At 39.4% G+C, this 21,972-nt stretch overlaps 1 protein-coding gene and 1 non-coding gene across 23 annotated transcripts in view; both read right to left on the bottom strand.

Annotated features, from left to right (window-relative positions):
• ACYP2 (acylphosphatase 2) overlaps positions 1–21,972 on the bottom strand; it is a 190,171-nt gene that overhangs the window by 17,908 nt on the left and 150,291 nt on the right. For 7 of the 22 annotated variants that reach the window (XM_055540084.1, XM_055540088.1, XM_055540086.1 and 4 more), the window contains one exon: positions 13,590–18,489. The exons of 6 other annotated variants lie outside the window; for them this stretch is intronic. In XM_055540084.1, the coding sequence (XP_055396059.1) occupies positions 15,253–16,827 (1,575 nt within the window). In that variant the 5' untranslated portion in view covers positions 16,828–18,489 and the 3' untranslated portion in view covers positions 13,590–15,252. Of the gene's footprint in view, positions 1–1,894; positions 2,234–2,486; positions 2,635–13,589; positions 18,494–21,972 lie in introns of those variants that run through there. 9 more of the 22 variants (XM_055540103.1, XM_055540097.1, XM_055540100.1 and 6 more) reach the window with 5 other exon arrangements.
• LOC129623934 (U6atac minor spliceosomal RNA) lies at positions 18,223–18,350 on the bottom strand. Its single transcript, XR_008700683.1, has one exon. It is a non-coding gene; the product is annotated as a U6atac minor spliceosomal RNA (small nuclear RNA).

The following is a 21,972-nucleotide window of genomic DNA, read 5'->3' as shown; positions in this document are numbered from 1 at the left end:
AGGTTTAGGGCCTTTATTTGAAAAATATTTGAGATTTTTGCCTTCTATCAATAGTATTTCACTCTGAACACCTCCAGTTGATGGGTCTCAGTGATTGGGTGCGGAGGGGTGGGGGGTGGGTGGTGGTCCTTTGTCAGGAAGAGAAAATTACAGATCATAATGTTTGCAATTTATCTTCACAATAGTTGAAGTTTATCTTAAAACAGCCACGGAAGAAGATGAAGTGACAAAATGAAAAGCCCTGAGCACATGGTTATTAGATATCTGTTGTGTGATCCGGCTACAGAGACAAATGCAGCATGATCCCTGCCCCCAGTGGACTCACAGTCTAGTGGGAGAAGCAAACGATTACAATTCAGGATGATAAATGCAATGACGGAGGAATGTGTGAGGTGTTGTTTGAGGAGAGTTTTCATTGTCTTCATTATCGTAAACCTGAAAGGCAGTGGAGGAGGGAGTGATACCCTAAGAAGATAAATGGGGCTTCCAGAAGATGTAAAACTGCTCCCTCTTACCAAAATCAAGACAGCTCTGGATCCTGACATTGGGAATTTGAGGAGTTCTGCCAGCTGTTCTCTCAAGTTACTCAACCTATTTCATTCCCAATCTCCACATCTCTAAAATGAAAAGGTTGGTTTAAATCAGAGGTTGGCAAACTTCTTCTATAAAGGGCCAGATAGTAAATGCTTCAGGATTTGTGGTCAGTATAGTCTGTCATAACTATTCAGCTCTGCTCTTGTAGTGCAAAAGCAGGCACAGACAATATGTAAACAGATGGACCTGGCTGTAATTACGTACAACTCTTAATTACAAAAACAGGCAGTGGGCTGTATTTGGCCCATGGGATGTAGTTTGTCAATGCCTGGTCTAAATGATCTCCAGGATGCCTTCCAGACTTAAATCCATTGGTTCATGAAAAGGCAGTTCTCAAATACCTGACATACTTTATATTGTTTTTTTAATTTATTTTTGTTGTTGGTTAGTTGCTGACTGGTTAGCTCAGTAAAGATGAACATGGGATTTAAAATTTAAGGTTTGGAGTTTGAGTCAGTGTGGGTCAGTTAGCTTCGTCTCTGTTCCATGACCACAAACCATACCACAGACTTCAACACATCCATGCTCCTGCTTGGAGCTAGGTAATGCTGCATGCCTGGACACTTGCCATCCTTTCCTACTTCTACCACAGCTCCTGCACTCGCTCCCCTAATGATGGTGCAGCACATCCTTTTTACATATATCCCAACATCATGGAATTGTTTTCAAAAGAGCATCATATTTTTAAGGAAATTTGTCAATTTAATAGCAAGCATTAGGGAATCCCCATGAACGGAGAAGCCTAGGAGGCTTCAGTCCATGGGGTCACAAAGAATTGGGAAATCTATAGGTAAACAGAAATGTCTCATCACCTTTTAATAAACCAAATGGGTTTTTATGGCTACTAAGCAAAAAAATCCTACAAAAGCATGCTGCTGTGCTTATAAGCAAAAGCAGAATCAAAAAACCACGTAACGCAAATGCCAACAATTCTCCCCACTTTCCCTGTAGATGACATTGTTCATCAGTCCTAGCACTTTTCCACACAGATCCTGGATGTGCTCTCAGTATCCCTCCAAGCATACTGAACCTGGAAGCTACACTGAGTTGACCAGCATTCCTGTGCTAGATTAAAACTATTGTCCTATGCAACGAAAGTTACTATGCCTTATTTTTCCCATCACTTTTCATCCCTACCACCAAGTCGCTGCTGCTGCTAAGTTGCTTCAGTCGTGTCCGACTCTCTGCGACCCCACAGATAGCAGCCCACCAGGCTCCTCTGTCCACAGGATTCTCTCGGCAAGAATACTGGAGTGGGTTGCCATTTTCTCCTCCAACTACCAAGTTACTCTTATTTTAAAAGATATATTGAGACATATAACACTGGATGCAGCAGCTATAAAATTCATCTGTACAAAAATGAATATAAATCTCATCTAGATGGGAGCATATATCAGTAAACTTTCATAGAGAAAAACTTGACATTGTTTATTAAAAGCCTACATACTAAGTGGGTACTTGGAGCTTCATTATTCTACTTTTGGGTAGGTTTGAAGCCTTCTATTAAAAAGTCTTGAGAGAACAAGATGGTGGAGGAGTAGGTGGACGTGGAGTACATCTCTCTCCATGGATACATCAGGAATACACCTTCAGACACAGAAGTATATGCAGAACACCAGCTGAGAGCGGACAGAAGTACCTGACCAGAGGAAAAGAATATACAGAACCACGCAAAACTCAGTAGGACAAAGGAACTAGGGGGAAAAACAGGAGTGTTCGTAGGACTGGACCTGCCCTTGGTGGGTCAGGGAACTGAAGCAGGGGTCTAATCCCCACACTGGGGCAATTGTCTGAGTCAGAGGAGAAACATTTAAGGCTGAGAGTGAAACAGCTGATCTGGGGCAGCCTAAATGGAATGAGAATCAGAGGGTCCTTGTTGCAGCCATACATACCCTGTACAGGGACGAGGGTCCCCTGGAAGGCACAGTGGCTGGGAGCTGGAGTTTGGGGAGTGTGGAGCAATTCCAGGGCGAGGGCTGCTGTTGACTCCAGAGAAATGGATCGAGGGAAGGTGAGGGAGGTGACTGTGGTGGGACATGCCTGTGGAGAAAGCCGGGCAGCCATGGAAGCAGGGTGATACCGCTGAGTCAGGTGTAGGGGGTGGAGCCATCACCATAGCCTCTCTCCCCCACACACCAGCATCTGCAGCTGAACTATAGAGAGGCTGGCCCATCAAACGCCTGATGCACTGAACTACAGAGGAGGACCCCACCCAGCGTGCCCCTTTAAGTGCCTGACGCATAGATCTACAGAGTTGGACTCCAGCCAGGGGGGCCCCCTCTATGTGCCTGACACTGAACAACAGAGAAGGACCCCAGACAAGGCAAGGCAAAGTTGCTCAGTCATGTCCGACTCTTTGCGACCCCATGGACTGTAGCCCACCAGGCTCCTCCATCCATGGAATTTTCTAGGCAAGAGTACTGGAGTGGGGTGCCATTTCCTTTTCTAGGGGATCTTCCCGACCCGGGGATTGAACCCAGGTCTCCCGCATTGCAGCCAGACGCTTTACCGTCTGAGCCACCAGGGAATCCCAGGCAAGGGAGCCCTGTAACTGCCTGAATGGGTGGAGCTATGGAGAAAGACTGGCCAAAGAGGGTTCTGATCGCCAGCTACAAGAGGCTAGAAAAAGACTGATAGGGCCAGAACTCCTGTGGTGGAAGCAGTCCCGGTCCCTGCACACCTGGTGCCGCCAGGGTCCCTGTAAGCCAAGCAGCCGCACCACCTTCACACTCAGCTCTCACTGGGGCAGAGCTGCCACAGGCAAAAAGTCTTACATTTATGTATGCAGGGTCGCTTCAGTAGTGTCAGACTCTTTGCGACCCTGTAGACTGTGGCCTTCAAGGGAACTTTGTCAGGGAGAGGGGTTCTCCAGGCAAGAATACTGGAGCATATTGGCCAATACTGGTTGCTGTTTCCTTCTGCTGCTGCTGCTGCTAAGTCGCTTCAGTGGTCTCCGACTCTGTGTGACCCCATAGATGGCAGTCCACCAGGCTCCCCCATCCCTGGGATTCTCCAGGCAAGAACACTGGAGTGGGTTGCCATTTCCTTCTCCAATGCATGAAAGTGAAAAGTGAAAGTGAAGTCGCTCAATCGTGTCCGACTCTTTGCGACCCCATGGACTGCAGCCTACCAGGATCCTCTGTCAATGGGATTTTCCAGGCAAGAGTACTGGAGTGGGGTGCCATCGCCTTCTCCGGCTGTTTCCTTCTAGAGCACTGTATTTCCTGGTGCCCTAGCCGCCAACTCCTGAGTACCTGGTGCTGCCAGAACCCCTGTGACCCAAGCAGCTGCACCACCTCCACACCTGGCCCTCACAGGGGCAAACCCAAGTCCTCCAGGGCAGCCTCAGAAGCAAACCCCAGTGGATGACCCATATACAGAGGTGGAAATAAAACCACAATTGAAACCCAGGGGCAGTGTGACTAAGCAAGAAGATCCAAAATCTTCCACATGATCAACTAGGCAGACTCTGTGTCTATGGAATATATAAAAGGTCACTGAGAGCTCCCACAAAAGAAAACACACTAGTTTTGATAGCTGTGGACATTGGAGGCAAGAACACACAGGAGTAGGACCAGATTAGAATCTGAGGTGCCCCATAGCAGATCCAGAGATCAGCACAGTGTTGGAGGGCATCCTAGGGAGGTGAGGTGGACTGTGACTCCCAGCAAGGGAAAGGACTCTGATAGCAGTGACTCAAGAAAAACATTTATTATTCTTATGTCTTGACTTGCTCTGTAGATTCTTTCGAATTTTTTTTCCCTTACCCCCGCCCCCGCCCCCCGCCCTGTTGTAGTTGTTGGTTTTATTGGCACTATGAAATCTAATTAAGCTTTTGGGCTTTCTTTTTTTTTTTCTGTCATATTTTTTACTGCTGTTATAAACCTCTGCCTCTATATTGGGCCTTTGCAATTCTGTGGAGTTTTCCTTTTTATTTCTCTTTTTTAATTTTACTTTTTTAAACCTATTATTTTTTCTACATTTATTCCTTTGTTTGTTTTTCCTACTATGCATTTTCCTTTGCAGTTAATCTTTAATGTATATAAATCTTCTTTATCTACCTCTATTTAACTTTGCATATCTATTCTCTTTCTTTTCTTTCCTCTCAATGTATTTGTTAGTTTTGTCTTCATTTCATTCTCCACTTTGCACCTTGCTCCAGTTTTGTTTTCCAGTTTGTGTTTTAGTTAGTTTTGTTCTGATAGATATAATTTTTGGTTTCCTTTGTTTGCCAGGTCAATCTATTGTACTTTATTTTTGTTGGACTGTTTCGATTTTGCTTATGGGTGTATTTGTGTATACAGTCACACGTTTTTTTGTTGTTATAAACCTCTGCCTCTGTGTTGGGCTTTTGCAGTTCTGTGGAGTTTTCCTGATTTTTTTTTTCTTTCCTTTTTTCTTTCTTCCATTTCTTTTTTTCCTTTTCTCTTTTTTATAATTTTAATTTATAATTTTGTTAAACCTATTGTACTTTTTCTACATTTATTCCTTTGTTTGCCTTTCCTACGGTTCTTTTCCCCTTGCAGTTAATCTTTAATGTATATAAATCTTCCTCTGCTGCTGCTGCTGCTAAGTTGCTTCAGTTGTGTCCGACTCTGTGCGACCCCATAGACGGCAGCCCACCAGGCTCCCTCGTCCCTGGGATTCTCCAGGCAAGAACACTGGAGTGGCTTGCCATTTCCTTCTCCAATGCATGAAAGTGAAACGTGAAAGTGAAGTAGCTCAGTCGTGTCCAACTATTTGCGACCCCATGGACTGCAGCCTACCAGGCTCCTCCATCCATGGGATTTTCCAGGCAAGAGTACTGGAGTGGGGTGCCATTGCCTTCTCCGAATCTTCCTCTACCTCTATTTAAATTTGCATATCTATTCTTTCTTTCTTTTCCTGTCAACATTTTGTTAGCTTTATTTTCATTGCTTTATTCCCCAATTGGCACCTTGCTTTAGTTTTGTTTTCCAGTTTGTGCTTTAGTTTTGTTCTGGTAGATATAATTTTTGGTTTCCTTTGTTCACCGGTTGATCTATTGTGCTCTATTTTTGCAGGACTGTTTTGATTTTGCTTATGGGTGTATATGAATGTGTGTATAGTCAGTCACACTTTTTGTTGTTGCTGTAAACCTCTGCCTCTGCATTGGGCTTTTGCAGTTCTGTGTTGTTTTCCTTTTTTCTTTCTTCCATTTTTTTGGTCTTTTTTTGTAAATTTAATTTGTTAAAAAAACTATTATATTTTTTCTACATTTATTCTATTTATCTATTTATTCCTTTGTTTGCCTTTCCTATTGTTCTTTTCCCCTTGCAGTTAATCTTTAATATATATAAATCTTCATCTACCTCTATTTAAATTTGCATATCTATTCTTTCTTTTCTTTCCTCTCAACATATTTTTTAGTTTTTTTTTTTCATTGCTTTATTCCCCACTTGGCACCTTGCTTTAGTTTTGTTTTCCAGATTATGCTTTAGTTAGTTTTGTTCTTAACTGGTAAATATAATCTTTGATTTACTTTGTTTGCTGGGTCAGTCTACTTTGTACTTTATTTTGTTGGACTGTTTTCCCTTTGCTCATGGGTATATATGTATATGTGTATATTCCATTATTTTAAATATTATTTGTCTGATTCTGTAACTGCCATTTGTCTGGGGTTCATCTTTGGCTTCTTGTTTTTGGATATTTGTTTTAATCTCACTTAATGCCATAACAAACCATTTGTGGAATCCTCGTTCCTGACCAGAGACCAAGCACTGAGCCTTTGGAGTGGGAGCACTGACCCCAAGACCCTAGACTACCAGAGAACTAACTTGAGGGGGTATCAAATAGAGAACTCACACAAAGGAAACCACTTGAATACAAGACCTGGCATCACCCAACCACCAGTAGCACCCATGCAGGATGCCTCATCTAAACAACAAACAAAACAAAATACAAACCCAGTCATCAGCAGACAGGATTACCGCACCTCACTCAGCCTTGCCCATCAGAGGAAAAACAAACAAACAAAAACTCAGCACAAATCTCACCCTATATGAAACTTACACAAACCACTGGACCAACCTTAGGAAGGCAGAAACCAAAAGGAAGAAAGAATTCAACCTTGAAGCCTGGGAAAAGGGGACCTCAAACACAATAACATAAAAAAAAATAATGAAAAGGCAGAGAAATACTACACAAATGAAGGAACAAACTAGAAACACAGAAGTCCAAATAAATGTAGAGGAAATAGACAAACTACCTGAAAAAGAATTCAGAAAAATGATAGTAAAGATTATCAAAAACTTTGAAAACAAAAAGGAGAAAATGCAAGAATCAATCAACAAAGTCCTAGAAGAATTAAAGAATAAACATACAGAGATAAACAACACAATTACAGAAATTAAAAATACTCTAGAAGGAATCAACAGCAGAATATCTGAAGTAGAAGAACAAATCAGTGAGCTGGAAAATAAAATGGTGGAAACAACTTCTGAAGAGCAGAATAAAGTAAAAAGAATGAAAAGAACTGAGGATAGTCTCAGAGACCTCTGGAACAATATCAAATGCACCAACATTTGAATAATAGGGATCCCAAAAGAAGAAGAGAAAAAGAAAGGGTATGAGAAAATTTTTGAAGAGACTATAGTTGAAAATTTTCCCAACATGGAAAAGGAAATGGTCAATCAAGCCCAAGAGGCATAGAGTCCCATACAGAATAAACCCAAGGAGAAACACACCAAGACACATACTAATCAAACTAACAAAGACTAAACACAAAGAAAGAATATTTAAGCAGCAAGGGAGAAGCAACAAGGGAAACCCCATATGCTTAACAGCTGATCTTTCAGCAGAAACTCTGCAGGCCAGAAGGCAATGACAGGATATATTTAAAGTATTGAAAGGGAAAAATCTACAACCAAGATTATAGCACCCAGCAAGGATCTCATTCAAAATTGATGGAGAAATAAAAAGCTTTTCAGACAAGCAAAAGTTAAGAGAATTCAGTACCACCAAACCAGCTTTACAACAATGTTAAAAGGGACTTATATAGTCAAGAAATACAAGAGAAGAAAAAAGATCTACAAAATCAACCCCAAACAATTAAGAAAATGGCAATAGGAACATATATATATATCAATAATTACTTTAAATGTAAATGGATTAAATGCTCCAACTGAAAGACACATACTGGCTGAATGGATACAAAAATAAGACCCATATATATACTGTCTACAAGAAACCCACTTCAGACCTAAAGACACATATAGACTGAAAGTGAGAGGATGGAAAAATATATTCCATGCAAATGGCAAGCAAAAGAAAGTTGGAGTAGCAATCCTCATATCAGACAAAGTAAACCTTAAAATAAAAAATATTATAAGAGATAAGGAAGGACACTGCATAATGATCAAGGGATCAATCTAAGAGGAAGACATAAGAGTTATAAATATCTATGTACCCAACATAGGAGCACCTCAATACATAAGAAAAACACTAACAGAAATAAAAGGAGAAATTGAGAGGAACACAATAATAGTAGGAGACTTTAACACCCCATTCACACCAATGGACAGATCATCAAAACAGAAAATTAATAAGGAAACACAAGTCTTAAATGATACATTAGAGGAGATGGATCTCATTGATATCTTCAGGACATTCCATCCAAATGCAGAAAAATACACCTTCTTCTCAAGTGCATATGTAACATTCTCCAGGATAGACCACATCTTGGGTCACAAATCAAACTTCAGTAAATTTAAGAAAATTGAAATTGTATCGTGCATCTTCTCTGACCACAACGCTATGAGACTAGATATCAATTACAAGAAAAAAACTGTAAGAAACATAAACATATGGAAATTAAACAATACATTTATAAATAACCAACAGGCTACTGAAGAAATCAAAAGGGAAATAAAAAATTTTTAGAAACAAATGGCAATGAAAACACAACTCAAAACCTATGGGATGCAGCAAAAGCAGTTCTAACAGGGAAGTTTATAGCAATACAATCCTACCTCAAGAAACAAGAAAAACATTGAATAGACAATCTAACTTTACACCTAAAACAACTAGAAAGAGAACAAAAATCCCCAAAATTAGTAGATGGAAATAAATCATAAATATCTGAGCAGAAATAAATGAAAAAGAAATCAAAGAAATAATAGTAAAGATTAATGAAACTAAAAGCTGGTTTATCTTTGAGAAGATAAACAAAATTGAGAAGCCTTTAGCCAGACTCATCAAGAAAAGAGAGAAGAATCAAATCAACCAAATTAGAAATGAAAAAGGAGAGGTTACAACAGACAATGCACAAATACAAAGGATTATAAGAGACTATTATGAACAACTATATGGCAATAAAATGGATAACCTGGAAGAAATGGACATATTCTTAGAAAAGTTCAATCTTCCATGACTGAACCAGGAAGAAATAGAAATTATGAGTAACCCAATTACAAGCACAATTGAAGACATGATCAAAAATTTCCCCAAAAAACAAAAATCCAGGACCAGATGGCTTCACAGGAGACTTCTGCCAAACATTTAGAGAAGAGCTAAAGCCTATCCTAAAACTCCTTCAAAAACTGCAGAGGAAGGAACACTATCAAACTCATTTTACAAGGCCACCATCACCCTGATACCAAAACCAGACAAAGACAACACACAAAAAGAAAACTACAGGCCAATATCATTGATGAACATAGATGCAAAAATCCTCAACAATATTTTAGCAAACAGAATTCAACAACACATCAAAAAGCTCATACACCATGATCAAGTTGGGTTTATTCCAGTAATGCAAGGATTCTTATATATATGCAAATTAATCAATGTGATACACTATATTAACAAATTGAAAGATAGAAACCATATGATCAGCTTAATAGATGCAGAAGAAGCTTTTGACAAAATTCAGCACCCATTTGTGATTAAAACTCTTCAAAACATGGTCATAGAAGGAACCTACCTCAACATAGTAAAGGCCATATATGATAAGTCTATGGCATACATTCTCAGTGGTGAAAAACTGAAGCATTACCCCTAATATCAGGAACAAGACAAGGGTGTCCACTTTCACCATTATTATTCAACATAGTTCTGGAAGTCCTACCTACAGCAATCAGAGAAGAAAATGAAATAAAAGGAATCCTGATTGGAAATAAAGCTCTCACTGTTTGCAGATGACATGATACTGTACATAGAAAACCCTAAAGATAGTATCAGAAAATTACTAGAGCCAATCAGTGAATTTAGCAAAGTTGCAGGATACAAATGCAATACACAGAAATCACTTGCATTTCTATATACTAACAATGAAAAATCAGAAAGAGAAATTAAGGAATCAATCCCATTCACCATTGCAACAAAAAGAGTTAAATATCTAGGAATAAACTTACCCAAGGAGACAAAAGAACTGTACAGAGAAAATTATAAGACATTAATGAAAGAAATCAAAAACAACATAAACAGATGGAGAGATATTCCATGTTCCTGGGTAGGAAGAATCAATATTGTGAAAATGACTATACTACCAAATGCAATCTAGAGATTCAGTGCAATCCCTATCAAATTACCTATGTCATTTTTCACAGAACTAGAACAAAAAAAATCACATTTTATATGGAAACACAAAAGACCCCACACCGCCAAAGCAGTCCTGAGAAAGAAGAATGAAGCTGGAGGAATCAACCTTTCTGACTTCAGATTATACTACAAAGCTACAGTCATCAAGACAGTATGATACTGGCACCAAAACAGAAATATAGACCAATGGAACAAGGATAGAAAGCCCAGAAATAAACCCATGCACCTATAGGTACCTTATTTTTGACAAGGGAGGCAAGAATATACAATGGAGCAAAGACAGCCTCCTCAATAAATGGTGCTGGGAAAACTGTACAGCTACATGTAAAAGAATGAAATTAGAACAGTTCGTAATACCATACACAAAGATAAATTCAAAATGGATTAAAGACCTAACGTAAGACCAGAAACTATAAAACTCTTAAGAGGAAAACATAGGCAGAACACTTGATGGCATAAATCAAAGCAATATCCTCTATGACCCACCTCCTAGAGTAATGGAAATAAAAGCAAAAATAAACAAGTGGGACCTGATTAAATTTAAAAGCTTTTGCACAGCAAAGGAAACTATAAGCAAGGTGAAAAGACAACCCTCAGAATGTGAGAAAATAATAGCAAATGAAACAACTGACAAAGGATTAATTTCCAAAATATACAAGCAGCTACTATAACTCAATGCCAGAAAAACAAACAACCCAATCAAATAGTGGGAAAAAGAGTTAGACATTTCTCCAAAGAGGACATACAGATGGCTAACAAACACATGAAAAGATGCTCAACATTGCTCATTATTAGAGAAATGCAAATCAAAACTATACTGGTCAGAATGGCCATCATTGAAAAGTCTACAAACAGTAAATGCTGGAGAGGGTGTGGAGAAAAGGGAATGCTCTTGCACTGTTGGTGGGAATGTAAATTGATACAGCCAATATGGAAGACAGTATGGAGATTCCTTTAAAAACTAGGAATAAAACTATCATAGGACCCAGCAATCCCACTCCTAGGCATATACACTGAGGAAACCAAAATTGAAAAAGACACATGTATCCCATTGTTCATTGCAGCACTATTTACAATAGCTAGAACATGGAAGCAACCTAGATATCCATCAACAGATGAATGGATAAAGAAGTTGTGGTACATATACACAATGGAATATTACCCAGACATAAAAAGGAATGCATTTGAGTCAGTTCTGATGAGGTGGATGAACACTGGAACCTGTTATACAGAGTGAAGTAAGTCAGAAAGAGAAAGATAAATAATTGTATTCAAATGCATATATATGGAATCTAGAAAAATGGTACTGAAGAATTTATTTACAGGGCAGCAATGGAGAAACAGACATAGAGAATAGACTTATGGACATGGGGTGAGGGGAGGAGAGGGTGAGATGTATGGAAAGAGTAACATGGAAACTCACATTGCCATATGTAAAATAGATAGCCAACGGGAATTTGCTGTATGGCTCAGGAAACTCAAACAGGGGCTCTTATCAACCTAGAGGGGTGGGATGGGGTGGGAGATGGGAGGGAGGTTCAAAAGGAAGGGGATATATATATATATATATATATATACACACACACCTATGGATGATTTATGTTGAGGTTTGACAGAAAACAACAAAATTCTGCAAAGCAATTTTCCAATAAAAAAAATTTTTTTAAAGTCTTAAGAATGTCCAATGAAGACAAAACTATTAACAGTAGTTGATAAATGATATTATATAAAAGTAGGCTTCCTTGGTGGCTCAGCAGTAAAGAATGCACCTGCCAATGCAGGATACACAGGTTTTATCTCTGGGTTGGGAAGATCCCTTGGAGAAGGAAATGGCAACCAATTCCAGTATTCTTGCCTGGGAAATCCCATGAACAGAGAAGCCTGTTGAGCTACAGTCCATAGGGTCCCAAAGAGTTGGACATGACTTAGCGACTAAACAACAACAACAAAAGTTATATGGAAGTATAATCTAAATTAAGTGATAATATAGAGCTCAAAATCCTCCAAGCCAGGCTTCAGTAATATGTGAACTATGAACTTCCATATGTTCAAGCTGGATTTAGAAAACACAGAGGAACCAGAGATCAAATTGCCAATATCTGCTGGATCATGGAAAAAGCAAGAGAGTTCCAGAAAAATATCTATTTCTGCTTTATTGACTATGTCAAAGCCTTTGACTGTGTGGATCACAATAAACTGGAAAATTCTGAAAGAGATGGGAATACCAGACCACTTGACCTGCCTCTTGAGAAATCTATAAGCAGGTCAGGAATCAACAGTTGGAACTGGACATGGAACAACAGACTGGTTCCAAATAGGAAAAGGAGTACATCAAGGCTGTATATTTTCACCCTGCTTATTTAACTTATATGCAGAGTACATCATGAGAAACACTGGGCTGGAGAAAGCACAAGCTGGAATCAAGATTTCCAGGAGAAATATCAATAACCTCAGATATGCAGATGACACCACCCTTATGGTGGAAACTGAAGAAGAATTAAAGAGCCTCTTGAGGAAAGTGAAAGAGGAGAGTGAAAAAGTTGGCTTAAAGCTCAACATTCAGAAAACGAAGATCATGGGATCCGGTCCCGTCACTTCATGGCAAGTCAATGGGGAAACAGTGGAAACAGTGGCTAACTATTTTTTGGGGCTCCAAAATCACTGCAGATGGTGACTGCAGCCATGAAATTAAAAGACACTTACTCCTTGGAAGGAAAGTTATGACCAACCTAGACAGCATATTGAAAAGCAGAGACATTACTTTGCCAACAAAGGTTCTTCTAGTCAAGGCTATGGTTTTTCCAGTGGTCATGTATGGATGTGAGAGTTGGACTATGAAGAAAGCTGAGTGCCGAAGAATTGATGCTTTTGAACTGTTGTGTTGGAGAAGACTCTTGAGAGTCCCTTGGACTGCAAGGAGATCCAACCAGTCCATTCTGAAGGATATCAGTCCTGGGTGTTCTTTGGAAGGACTGATGTTGAAACTGAAACTCCAATACTTTGGCCATCTGATACAAAGAGCTGACTCATTGGAAAAGACCCTGATGCTGGGAAAGATTGAGGGCAGGAGGAGAAGGGGATGACAGAGGATGAGATGGTTGGATGGCATCACCAACTCAATGGACATGGGTTTGTATAGGCTCTGGGAGTTGGTGATGGACAAGGAGGCCCTGGAGTGCTGCGATTCATGGGGTTGCAAAGAGTTGGACACAACTGAGCGACTGAACTTAACTGATAGAGCTCTAACTCAGTTGGTAAAGAATCTGCCTGCAATGCAGGAGACCCGGGTTCAATTCCTGGGTTGAGAAAATCCCCTGGAGAAAGAAATGGCAACCTACTCCAGTATTCTTGCCTGGAGAATTCCATGGACTGAGAAGCCTGGCAGGCTACAGTCATGGCGTTTCAAGAGTCAGTCACCACTTAGCAACTAAACCACCACCACAGAACTGAAATCACTCAATGTCACCTTATTGTAGAAGGTTTTGTGCCTATGATTATCTAGCATATATAAAATTATAAAACAAATTTCACTATTGAAACCATTTTACTAATCTCTTACTATGCATACTAGATGATGTAAAAGTTTATAAATGAATGAAATATTTCTGTGAAAATAAATGAAGATTACTAAAAGTACTACCACACAGGAGGGAGAAGAATATCTAGAGGAAAAGCAAGAGGGAGGCTTATTTTTCACTGAATATCCTATTGTTCCTTTAGAATTTTTTTACATCTAGCATGTATTGTCTAATTAGATAAATAAAATGTGACAGCCTCACACTGGTCAGAATGGCCATCATCAAAAAATCTACAAACAATAGATGCTGGAGAGGGTGTGGAGAAAAGAGAAAACCCCCTTACAGCATAAATTGGTACAACCATTATGGAGAACAGTATGGAAATTTCTTAAAAAAATAAATACAGAACTACCATATGACTCAGCAATCCCACTCCTGGGCATATATCCAGAGAAGGCCATAATTTGAAAAGATACGTGCACTCCACTCTTCATTGCAGCACTATTTGCAATAGGCAAGATATGGACGCAACCTAAATGTCCATTGACAGAGGAATGGATAAAGAAGATATCATACATATATACAATGGAATATTACTCAGCCATAAAAAGGGATGAAATGGAGCTTCCCTGGTGGCTCAGTGGTAAAGAATCCGCCTGCTAGTGCAGGAGACACAGGTTTGATCCTCAGTCTAGGAAGATCCCACACACTGTGGAGAATCTAAGCCCACGTGCCACAGCTACTGAGTCTGTGCTCTACAGCCCGGGAGCTGCAACTACTGGGCACAGGTACTGCAGCTACTGAAGACTGCCTGCCTAGAGCCTGAGCTCTGCAACAAGAGAAGCCATCGCAATGAGAAGCCCGTCCACTGCAACTAGAGAGTGGCCCCCAGTCGCCACAACTAGAGAAAAAGCCCATGCAGCAACAAAGACCCAGCACAGCCAGAAATAAATAAATAAGAGGCAAAATAATGCCATTTGCATTAACATGGATGGACCTAGAGATTGTCATACTAAGTGAAGTTAGGTAAAGACAATATGTGACACCGTTTATTTGTGGAATCTAAAATTTTTAAAAAGGTACAAAAGAATTTACTTACAAAACAGAAATAGAGTCACAGATGTAGAAAACATACTTATAGTTACCAGGCAGAAAAGGAAGGGGAGGGATAAACTGGGAGAATAGTATTGACATACATACTACTATATATAATACTGATAACTAACAAGGATGGGCGGCATCCTATTCTCCTCAGTACTTTATAATAACCTACATGGGAAAAGAATCTTAAAAATGATGACATATGTATAACTGATTCACTTTGCTGTACAGCAAAAACTAGCACTGTAAATCAACTATACTGTAATAAAAATTACTTTTTAAAATGTGACTCAGTGATTCTCATCCTAAAGTATCATTGAGGATATCAGATCAGATCAGATCAGTCGCTCAGTCGAGACCGACTCTTTGCGACCCCATGAATCGCAGCACGCCAGGCCTCCCTGTCCATCACCAACTCCTGGAGTTCACTCAGACTCACGTCCATCGAGTCAGTGATGCCATCCAGCCATCTCATCCTCTGTCATCCCCTTCTCCTCTTGCCCCCAATCCCTCCCAGCATCAGAGTCTTTTCCAATGAGTCAACTCTTCGCATGAGGTGGCCAAAGTACTGGAGTTTCAGCTTTAGAATCATTCCTTCCAAAGAAATCCCAGGGCTGATCTCCTTCAGAATGGACTGGTTGGATCTCCTTGCAGTCCAAGGGACTCTCAACAGTCTTCTCCAACACCACAGTTCAAAAGCATCAATTCTTCGGCGCTCAGCCTTCTTCACAGTCCAATTCTCACATCCATACATAACCACAGGAAAAACCATAGCCCCGACCAGACGAACCTTTGTTGGCAAAGTAATGTCTCTGCTTTTGAATATGCTATCTAGGTTGGTCATAACTTTCCTTCCAAGGAGTAAGTGTCTTTTAATTTCATGGCTGCAGTCACCATCTGCAGTGATTTTGGGGCCCAGAAAAATAAAGTCTGACACTGTTTCCACTGTTTCCCCATCTATTTCCCATGAAGTGATGGGACTGGATGCCATGATCTTCGTTTTCTGAATGTTGAACTTTAAGCCAACTTTTTCACTCTCCACTTTCACTTTCATCAAGAGGCTTTTGAGTTCCTCTTCACTTTCTGCCATAAGGGTGGTGTCATCTGCATATCTGAGGTTATTGATATTTCCCCCGGCAATCTTGATTCCAGCTTGTGTTTCTTCCAGTCCAGCATTTCTCATGATGTACTCTGCATATAAGTTAAATAAACAGGGTGACAATATACAGCTTTGACGTACTCCTTTTCCTATTTGGAACCAGTCTGTTGTTCCATGTCCAGTTCTAACTGTTGCTTCCTGACCTGCATACAGGTTTCTCAAGAGGCAGATCAGGTGGTCTGGTATTTCCATCTCTTTCAGAATTTTCCACAGTTTATTGTGATCCACACAGTCAAAGGCTTTGGCATAGTCAATAAAGCAGAAATAGATGTTTTTCTGGAACTCTCTTGCTTTTTCCATGATCCAGCGGATGTTGGCAATTTGATCTCTGGTTCCTCTGCCTTTTCTAAAACCAGCTTCAACATCAGGAAGTTCACGGTTCACATATTGCTGAAGCCTGGCTTGGAGAATTTTGAGCATTACTTTACTAGCGTGTGAGATGAGTGCAATTGTGTGGTAGTTTGAGCATTCTTTGGCATTGCCTTTCTTTGGGATTGGAATGAAAACTGACCTTTTCCAGTCCTGTGGCCACTGCTGAGTTTTCCAAATTTGTTGGCATATTGAGTGCAGCACTTTCACAGCATCTTTCAGGATTTGGAATAGCTCAACTGGAATTCTATCACCTCCACTAGCTTTGTTCGTAGTGATGCTTTCTAAGGCCCACTTGACTTCACATTCCAGGATGTCTGGCTCTAGGTCAGTGATCACACCATTGTGATTATCTGGGTCATGAAGATCTTTTTTGTACAGTTCTTCTGTGTATTCTTTCCAACTCTTCTTAATATCTTCTGCTTCTGTTAGGTCCATACCATTTCTGTCCTTTATCGAGCCCATCTTTGCATGAAATGTTCCCTTGGTATCTCTGATTTTCTTGACGAGATCTCTAGTCTTTCCCATTCTGCTGTTTTCCTCTATTTCTTTGCATTGATCGCTGAGGAAGGCTTTCTTATCTCTTCTTGCTATTCTTTGGAACTCTGCATTCAGATGTTTATATCTTTCCTTTTCTCCTTTGCTTTTCGCTTCTCTTCTTTTCACAGCTATTTGTAAGGCCTCCCCAGACAGCCATTTTTTTTTTTTTCATTTCTTTTCCATGGGGATGGTCTTGATCCCTGTCTCCTGTACAATGTCACGAACCTCATTCCATAGTTCATCAGGCACTCTATATGTCAGACCTAGGGCCTTAAATCTATTTCTCACTTTCACTGTATAATCATAAAGGATTTGATTTAGGTCATACTTGAATGGTGTAGTGGTTTTCCCTACTTTCTTCAATTTAAGTCTGAATTTGGCAATACAGATAAAGATTTTGCCTCAAGAATGTTCATTGTATGTAACAAGAAAATAGTTCAAGCAATTTAAATGTCCAATAATTAGGAATGTAAGTACATGACTGTATTTCCATATGAAGGACTATTAGCTGTTACAATTATTAAGATGAATTTTTTTGATAAAGATGTTTGTAATATGGAATTGTTTTATAAAAGTAAGTTGCAAAACAAGATGTATAGTATGACCTCACTTTTGTAGGAAAATATACATGGAAAAATATCTGAAAGATGTACAAAGTGGTAATGATATCTCCTGACATATGGGCCGTTTTTCTTTTCTCTCTGCTTGTTTTCAAATTATTTTCAAAATTCTCCAATGGATATGTATCAATTTTAAATTAATAAAAAGATTACAAATGTATTTGAAAAATGCCTAAGAGAATAAAAACTTTTTTTCCCTTTCCTATGGGAAAGAACAATCTGAACACAGATCAAAATATAAATTGTGATCAAATGCTGAAATTTTATTGGCAATGTCTCTTCTTGGGAAGTAATGACATCCAGAGTTAACTACTATGCAATATCTTACCAATGGTGTTGTCTCTCTAACGGTGTGTTATAGGTAAAGATGTGTGTTAGTCGCTCAGTCACATCTGCCTCTTTGCGATCCCATGGAATGCAGCCCTACCAGGCTCCTGTGTCCATGGAATTGTCCAGGCAAGCATACTGGATTAGGTAACCATTCCCTTCTCTGGAGATCTTGCCCACCCAGGGGTTGAACCTGGGTCTCCTACATTGCAGGCAGATTCTTTACCATCTGAGCCACCACGGAAGTACCCATGTTAACTCCAACATGGTAATATGGAGTGATTTCTCCCTGTGTGTAAATAAGTTTTATAATGTTGAAAAACTGTTAGACTAACATATTTATGATGTGTTATTAACAAAGGAAAATGGTAGCTAAAGTACCCAAACTAACAACATGGAGACACCAGACATCTTGAGTAGGAGACTGTTTTTTCTTTAAACATGGTTGTTAAATGCCACGAAGTAGGTGGCAATGCCTTAACCATATGGATGCTGTGAGGCCCAAGGGCCTCTTCCATTCTTGTCTAGGAGAGTGTGCTAACCTTCTCTCCTTTCATACAACACAAGTGGGAGATTCTTATAGATTAAAATGGATTAGCGAGGCTGTGGCTAGATGGTGGAGGGTCTTGTACAGCTTGCTGAGGATGTAGAATTTTTTCTGTAAAGATGCGAACCAAGTTGTATTTCTGAATGAAGACTCAAGCTGCCTGTAGAAGATAGATTAGAGAGAGTAAATACTAAAAACAGTATACCTAGATATTTATAATTTCTTTAAAAAAATTTCTCCTATGAAGGATAAAAAAGAGCAAACATGTAAGCTATTTAAGTTTCAGCTTCAATTTTTTTTCCAGAAAAAGATGTATGATATATATAAATACAGAACCCATAGCAACTGCTATGTAAACTGCTATAATGAAAATAGCTAGTAATATGCTTAAAGTTGCATTTTACTTTGATTAAATATTAATAAGAAATTACATTAAATTGGAACTTACTTTGTCCTTATAAATACTCTATTAGACAAACCAGGCAGGGCTTGGGTGTTCATTATAAAACAGCACAGGCTGACATGCCAAATTCTCCTAAATGGAATTCACTTAATACACTAGATTCTATAAATCTGCTCAGTCATTTTCCAGAGCTTGGTATCCTTAGAAAGAGGATTGTTATTGTTAAATCCCTACATGGCTGCTCCACACTCTGAGAGCCGTCAGCCTCTCCTGGGGAGAGCCTCAGGAAGCACTTGCCAAAATAAAGCACGAGAAGATGTCCCTTTTCCTATCTTATTCCAAGATTTTTAGGGAAAATGTTTTTAAAATGGTTTTCTTTCCTGATCTAAAATCAGAAGTTAAAAATAGTCAAGTGGTATTAGTTTCCTTACAAAATTTAGATCTGTTAGAAATATATTTATGAGAGTGCCGCCTCTGTCACACAGTCCCACAAAGCTGATCCTCAGTTTCCTGTGGTTGGGAGTGGCATGGTGAGATACATGACAGATGATGAGATCCAAGTAGCCAGATGTTACTGAATAAGTAAACTCGGATCCAGGTTCACATTGGCCTGGCTCTCTTTTAGAGAATATAGCTGAGCTCACATAATTCAAGGGCTGATCTGAAATTTACCTCGAGTAAATAAAGAAGAGCAGCCCCATTCAAGTCAGCCAATAGAGCTGGATCCTTTTAACTCAAGGTCAAAATAAACTTTGTGTGTGTCCGTCGTTCAGTCGTGTCCAACTCTATGCAACCCCATGGACTGTAGCTCTGCCAGGTTCCTCTGTGCATGGGATTTCCCAGGCAAGAATACTGGAGTTGATTGCCATTCCTTTCTCCAGGGCATCTTCCTGACCCAGGAGTTGACCCCTGTCTCCTGCATCTCCTGCGTTGCAGGCAGACTCTTTACCGTCTGTAGTATTTTGTGACTCATAAACCTTCCCACAGTTATATATACACAGTCATGAGCCTCCTTAAAATTTTTTGAAGTGACTTTATCACTTTTGTACAGTATCATCTGGCAGGATTCCAATGGAGAAAGGGCGGGAGGGGGAACTAGACAACAACTCTAGAACTTGGAACAGGAAATCCTTGAGGCCTGGTGGAGTCACTCTGTTCTAGCACAGAGATAAAATTTATCAGTATATTTATTCAGATCAAGGTGCTTAGATGAGGAGGTTTTTTTTTTCTTCTTTCATATCTTACCTTGCACAGAACTTTAATATTAGGAAGCCTGAAAGAAGTCTAGAGAGTTCAGGACCATCTCAGTTCAGGTTGCCATGGCATTTTCTATAACTGAGCCCTGTACCTCTTCTTGTTGATGATGTAAAAATTATGCATATGATGAATAAGTTACTACCAAAATTTAATTAACTTGATGTTTTCCTTTTGCTGTTCTGGAACAATAAAACTAAACACTATTACAAAGTGTAATATGTAAAAAAAAAAAAAGAAAGTAAAGTCATTTGTGACTTTATTGCCTGTTTCTCAGGTTACAACTGAATGCAGGTATTTTGATTTAGTTAAAGGATATGGAAAGCACCATCAATGATCTTTACTGTGGTAGCACAAGCCTGCTGCTACGATGACATCATTCTCCTTTGTATCCGTGTTAGAGAAACTGGTCTGGTCTCTGTAATGGTTTCTTTTCCAGCAATACTGAGGCTCATAAAAAACTGACTCCTTATAGCTTTTCCCTCCATATGCTTCCTTTTATTAATATATAAAAGCTTAGTTTAAAAAATTTGACATTTCAGTAATTTTTGAAAAAGATATTTCATTTCCCTAGATTTCTCTTTTAGTCTCAGACAACAGTAATTCTATAGTTCAGTATGATGCTGGTCTTTGTGAAGCTCAAGAGACAAAGCCAGACACGTGTGCATACTGCAAATTCCTGTTTTTCTTCCACAAATAACCTTTGTAACTTGGCAGCATAGGTCTCCTCTCCCTCCCCTCTTTGGCTGGGAATGGAGAGGTGGCAAGAAAGTTGTTGGGACATCTGCTCAGAAGTTTTCAGACATAAAGATTTAGAAATATTAACTAATGACTTCAATGAGATTTTAAGTTTAACATCAGTAATTACAAAATCCATAGATTCTATGCCTCCCGAAGGCTGGGTAGCTTTCTTTGGAATTTATTTTTTTTTTTGGCATAAAAAGAGAACATGCTATTAATTAATATGCAAGTAATATAATTGTATCTTTTAAGGGTACATTTGAAACACTGTGTTTAAATTACAGGAACATAATATTTGGTAATTTTCTATTGCATGCCCAGAGATATTAAGATTTGCTCCGCATAGTTCATCATTTATTCAAAATTGATTTTGGACAGGCTCTAGTTTGATTACATTTGAATAGTCACAGTTTTGTCATATTGTTGCTAGACAGCAGCACAAAGATAAAAACAGCCAAAACAGCTTTGTCAGAGGACAGTCTACTTAGCACAGTTCCCAACCTGAATCCTTTCCAGGCTTTCTGCTTCCCTAACCTCAGTTGTTCTTTTCAGATGAAGATAAGCTGACCCCTGCTAAGCATCTTCTTATAAAGAGGTTCATGACAAATGCTATCTTTATAAAAAAAATTCCACAACTGCAGGGTGAAATGACCCTACAGGAACTTGTCTTCTAGCACTGAAGAACTTCTGTGAGAAGAGCATTAAGACCTTGTCTTCAGTTGATTGATCAATGCATTCATTCTGCATCAACAAATATTCATTGAGCATTTGTCATGTGCAAAGTAATAACAGTGATTCAAGAACATGCAAAATATAATCTGTCCTTGAGGAATTTACAGTCTTGAAGAAGAGTAAAAGATGTATTCAACAACAGTTTGCCTGTCAGAACTGGATCATTATCTGACTTTTGCATTGTACAGATGAAGGAATTATGGCAGAATGGTGAAATGACCTGGCCAAGCCACACCCCTGGCATAGAATCACTGGGAAAATGGCAAGACCACTGGCTATGGAGCAAGTCACTTATCCATTACTCACTGATGATACTGGACAAATTACTAAAAATCTAGTGAGCTGAGCCAGACCTCAAAAGGCTGATCTGGGTTGAAAGGCTGGTGAGAAGAGGAACACAGACTTCCTCCAGGACTGCTTTCACTCACGTTTACTGTGTGACCTGGAAGCAGGAAGTGTGAAGTGTACGTACAATATAAGGATGAAAGCAAGCTGATGAAGCTTCTCCA

This window comes from Bubalus kerabau, chromosome 11 (assembly GCF_029407905.1).
Source record: "Bubalus kerabau isolate K-KA32 ecotype Philippines breed swamp buffalo chromosome 11, PCC_UOA_SB_1v2, whole genome shotgun sequence".
In the NCBI taxonomy this organism is placed as follows: domain Eukaryota; kingdom Metazoa; phylum Chordata; class Mammalia; order Artiodactyla; family Bovidae; genus Bubalus; species Bubalus kerabau.
Note: the sequence above shows the minus strand (reverse complement) of the source record. Positions and strands in the feature narration are given on the sequence as shown.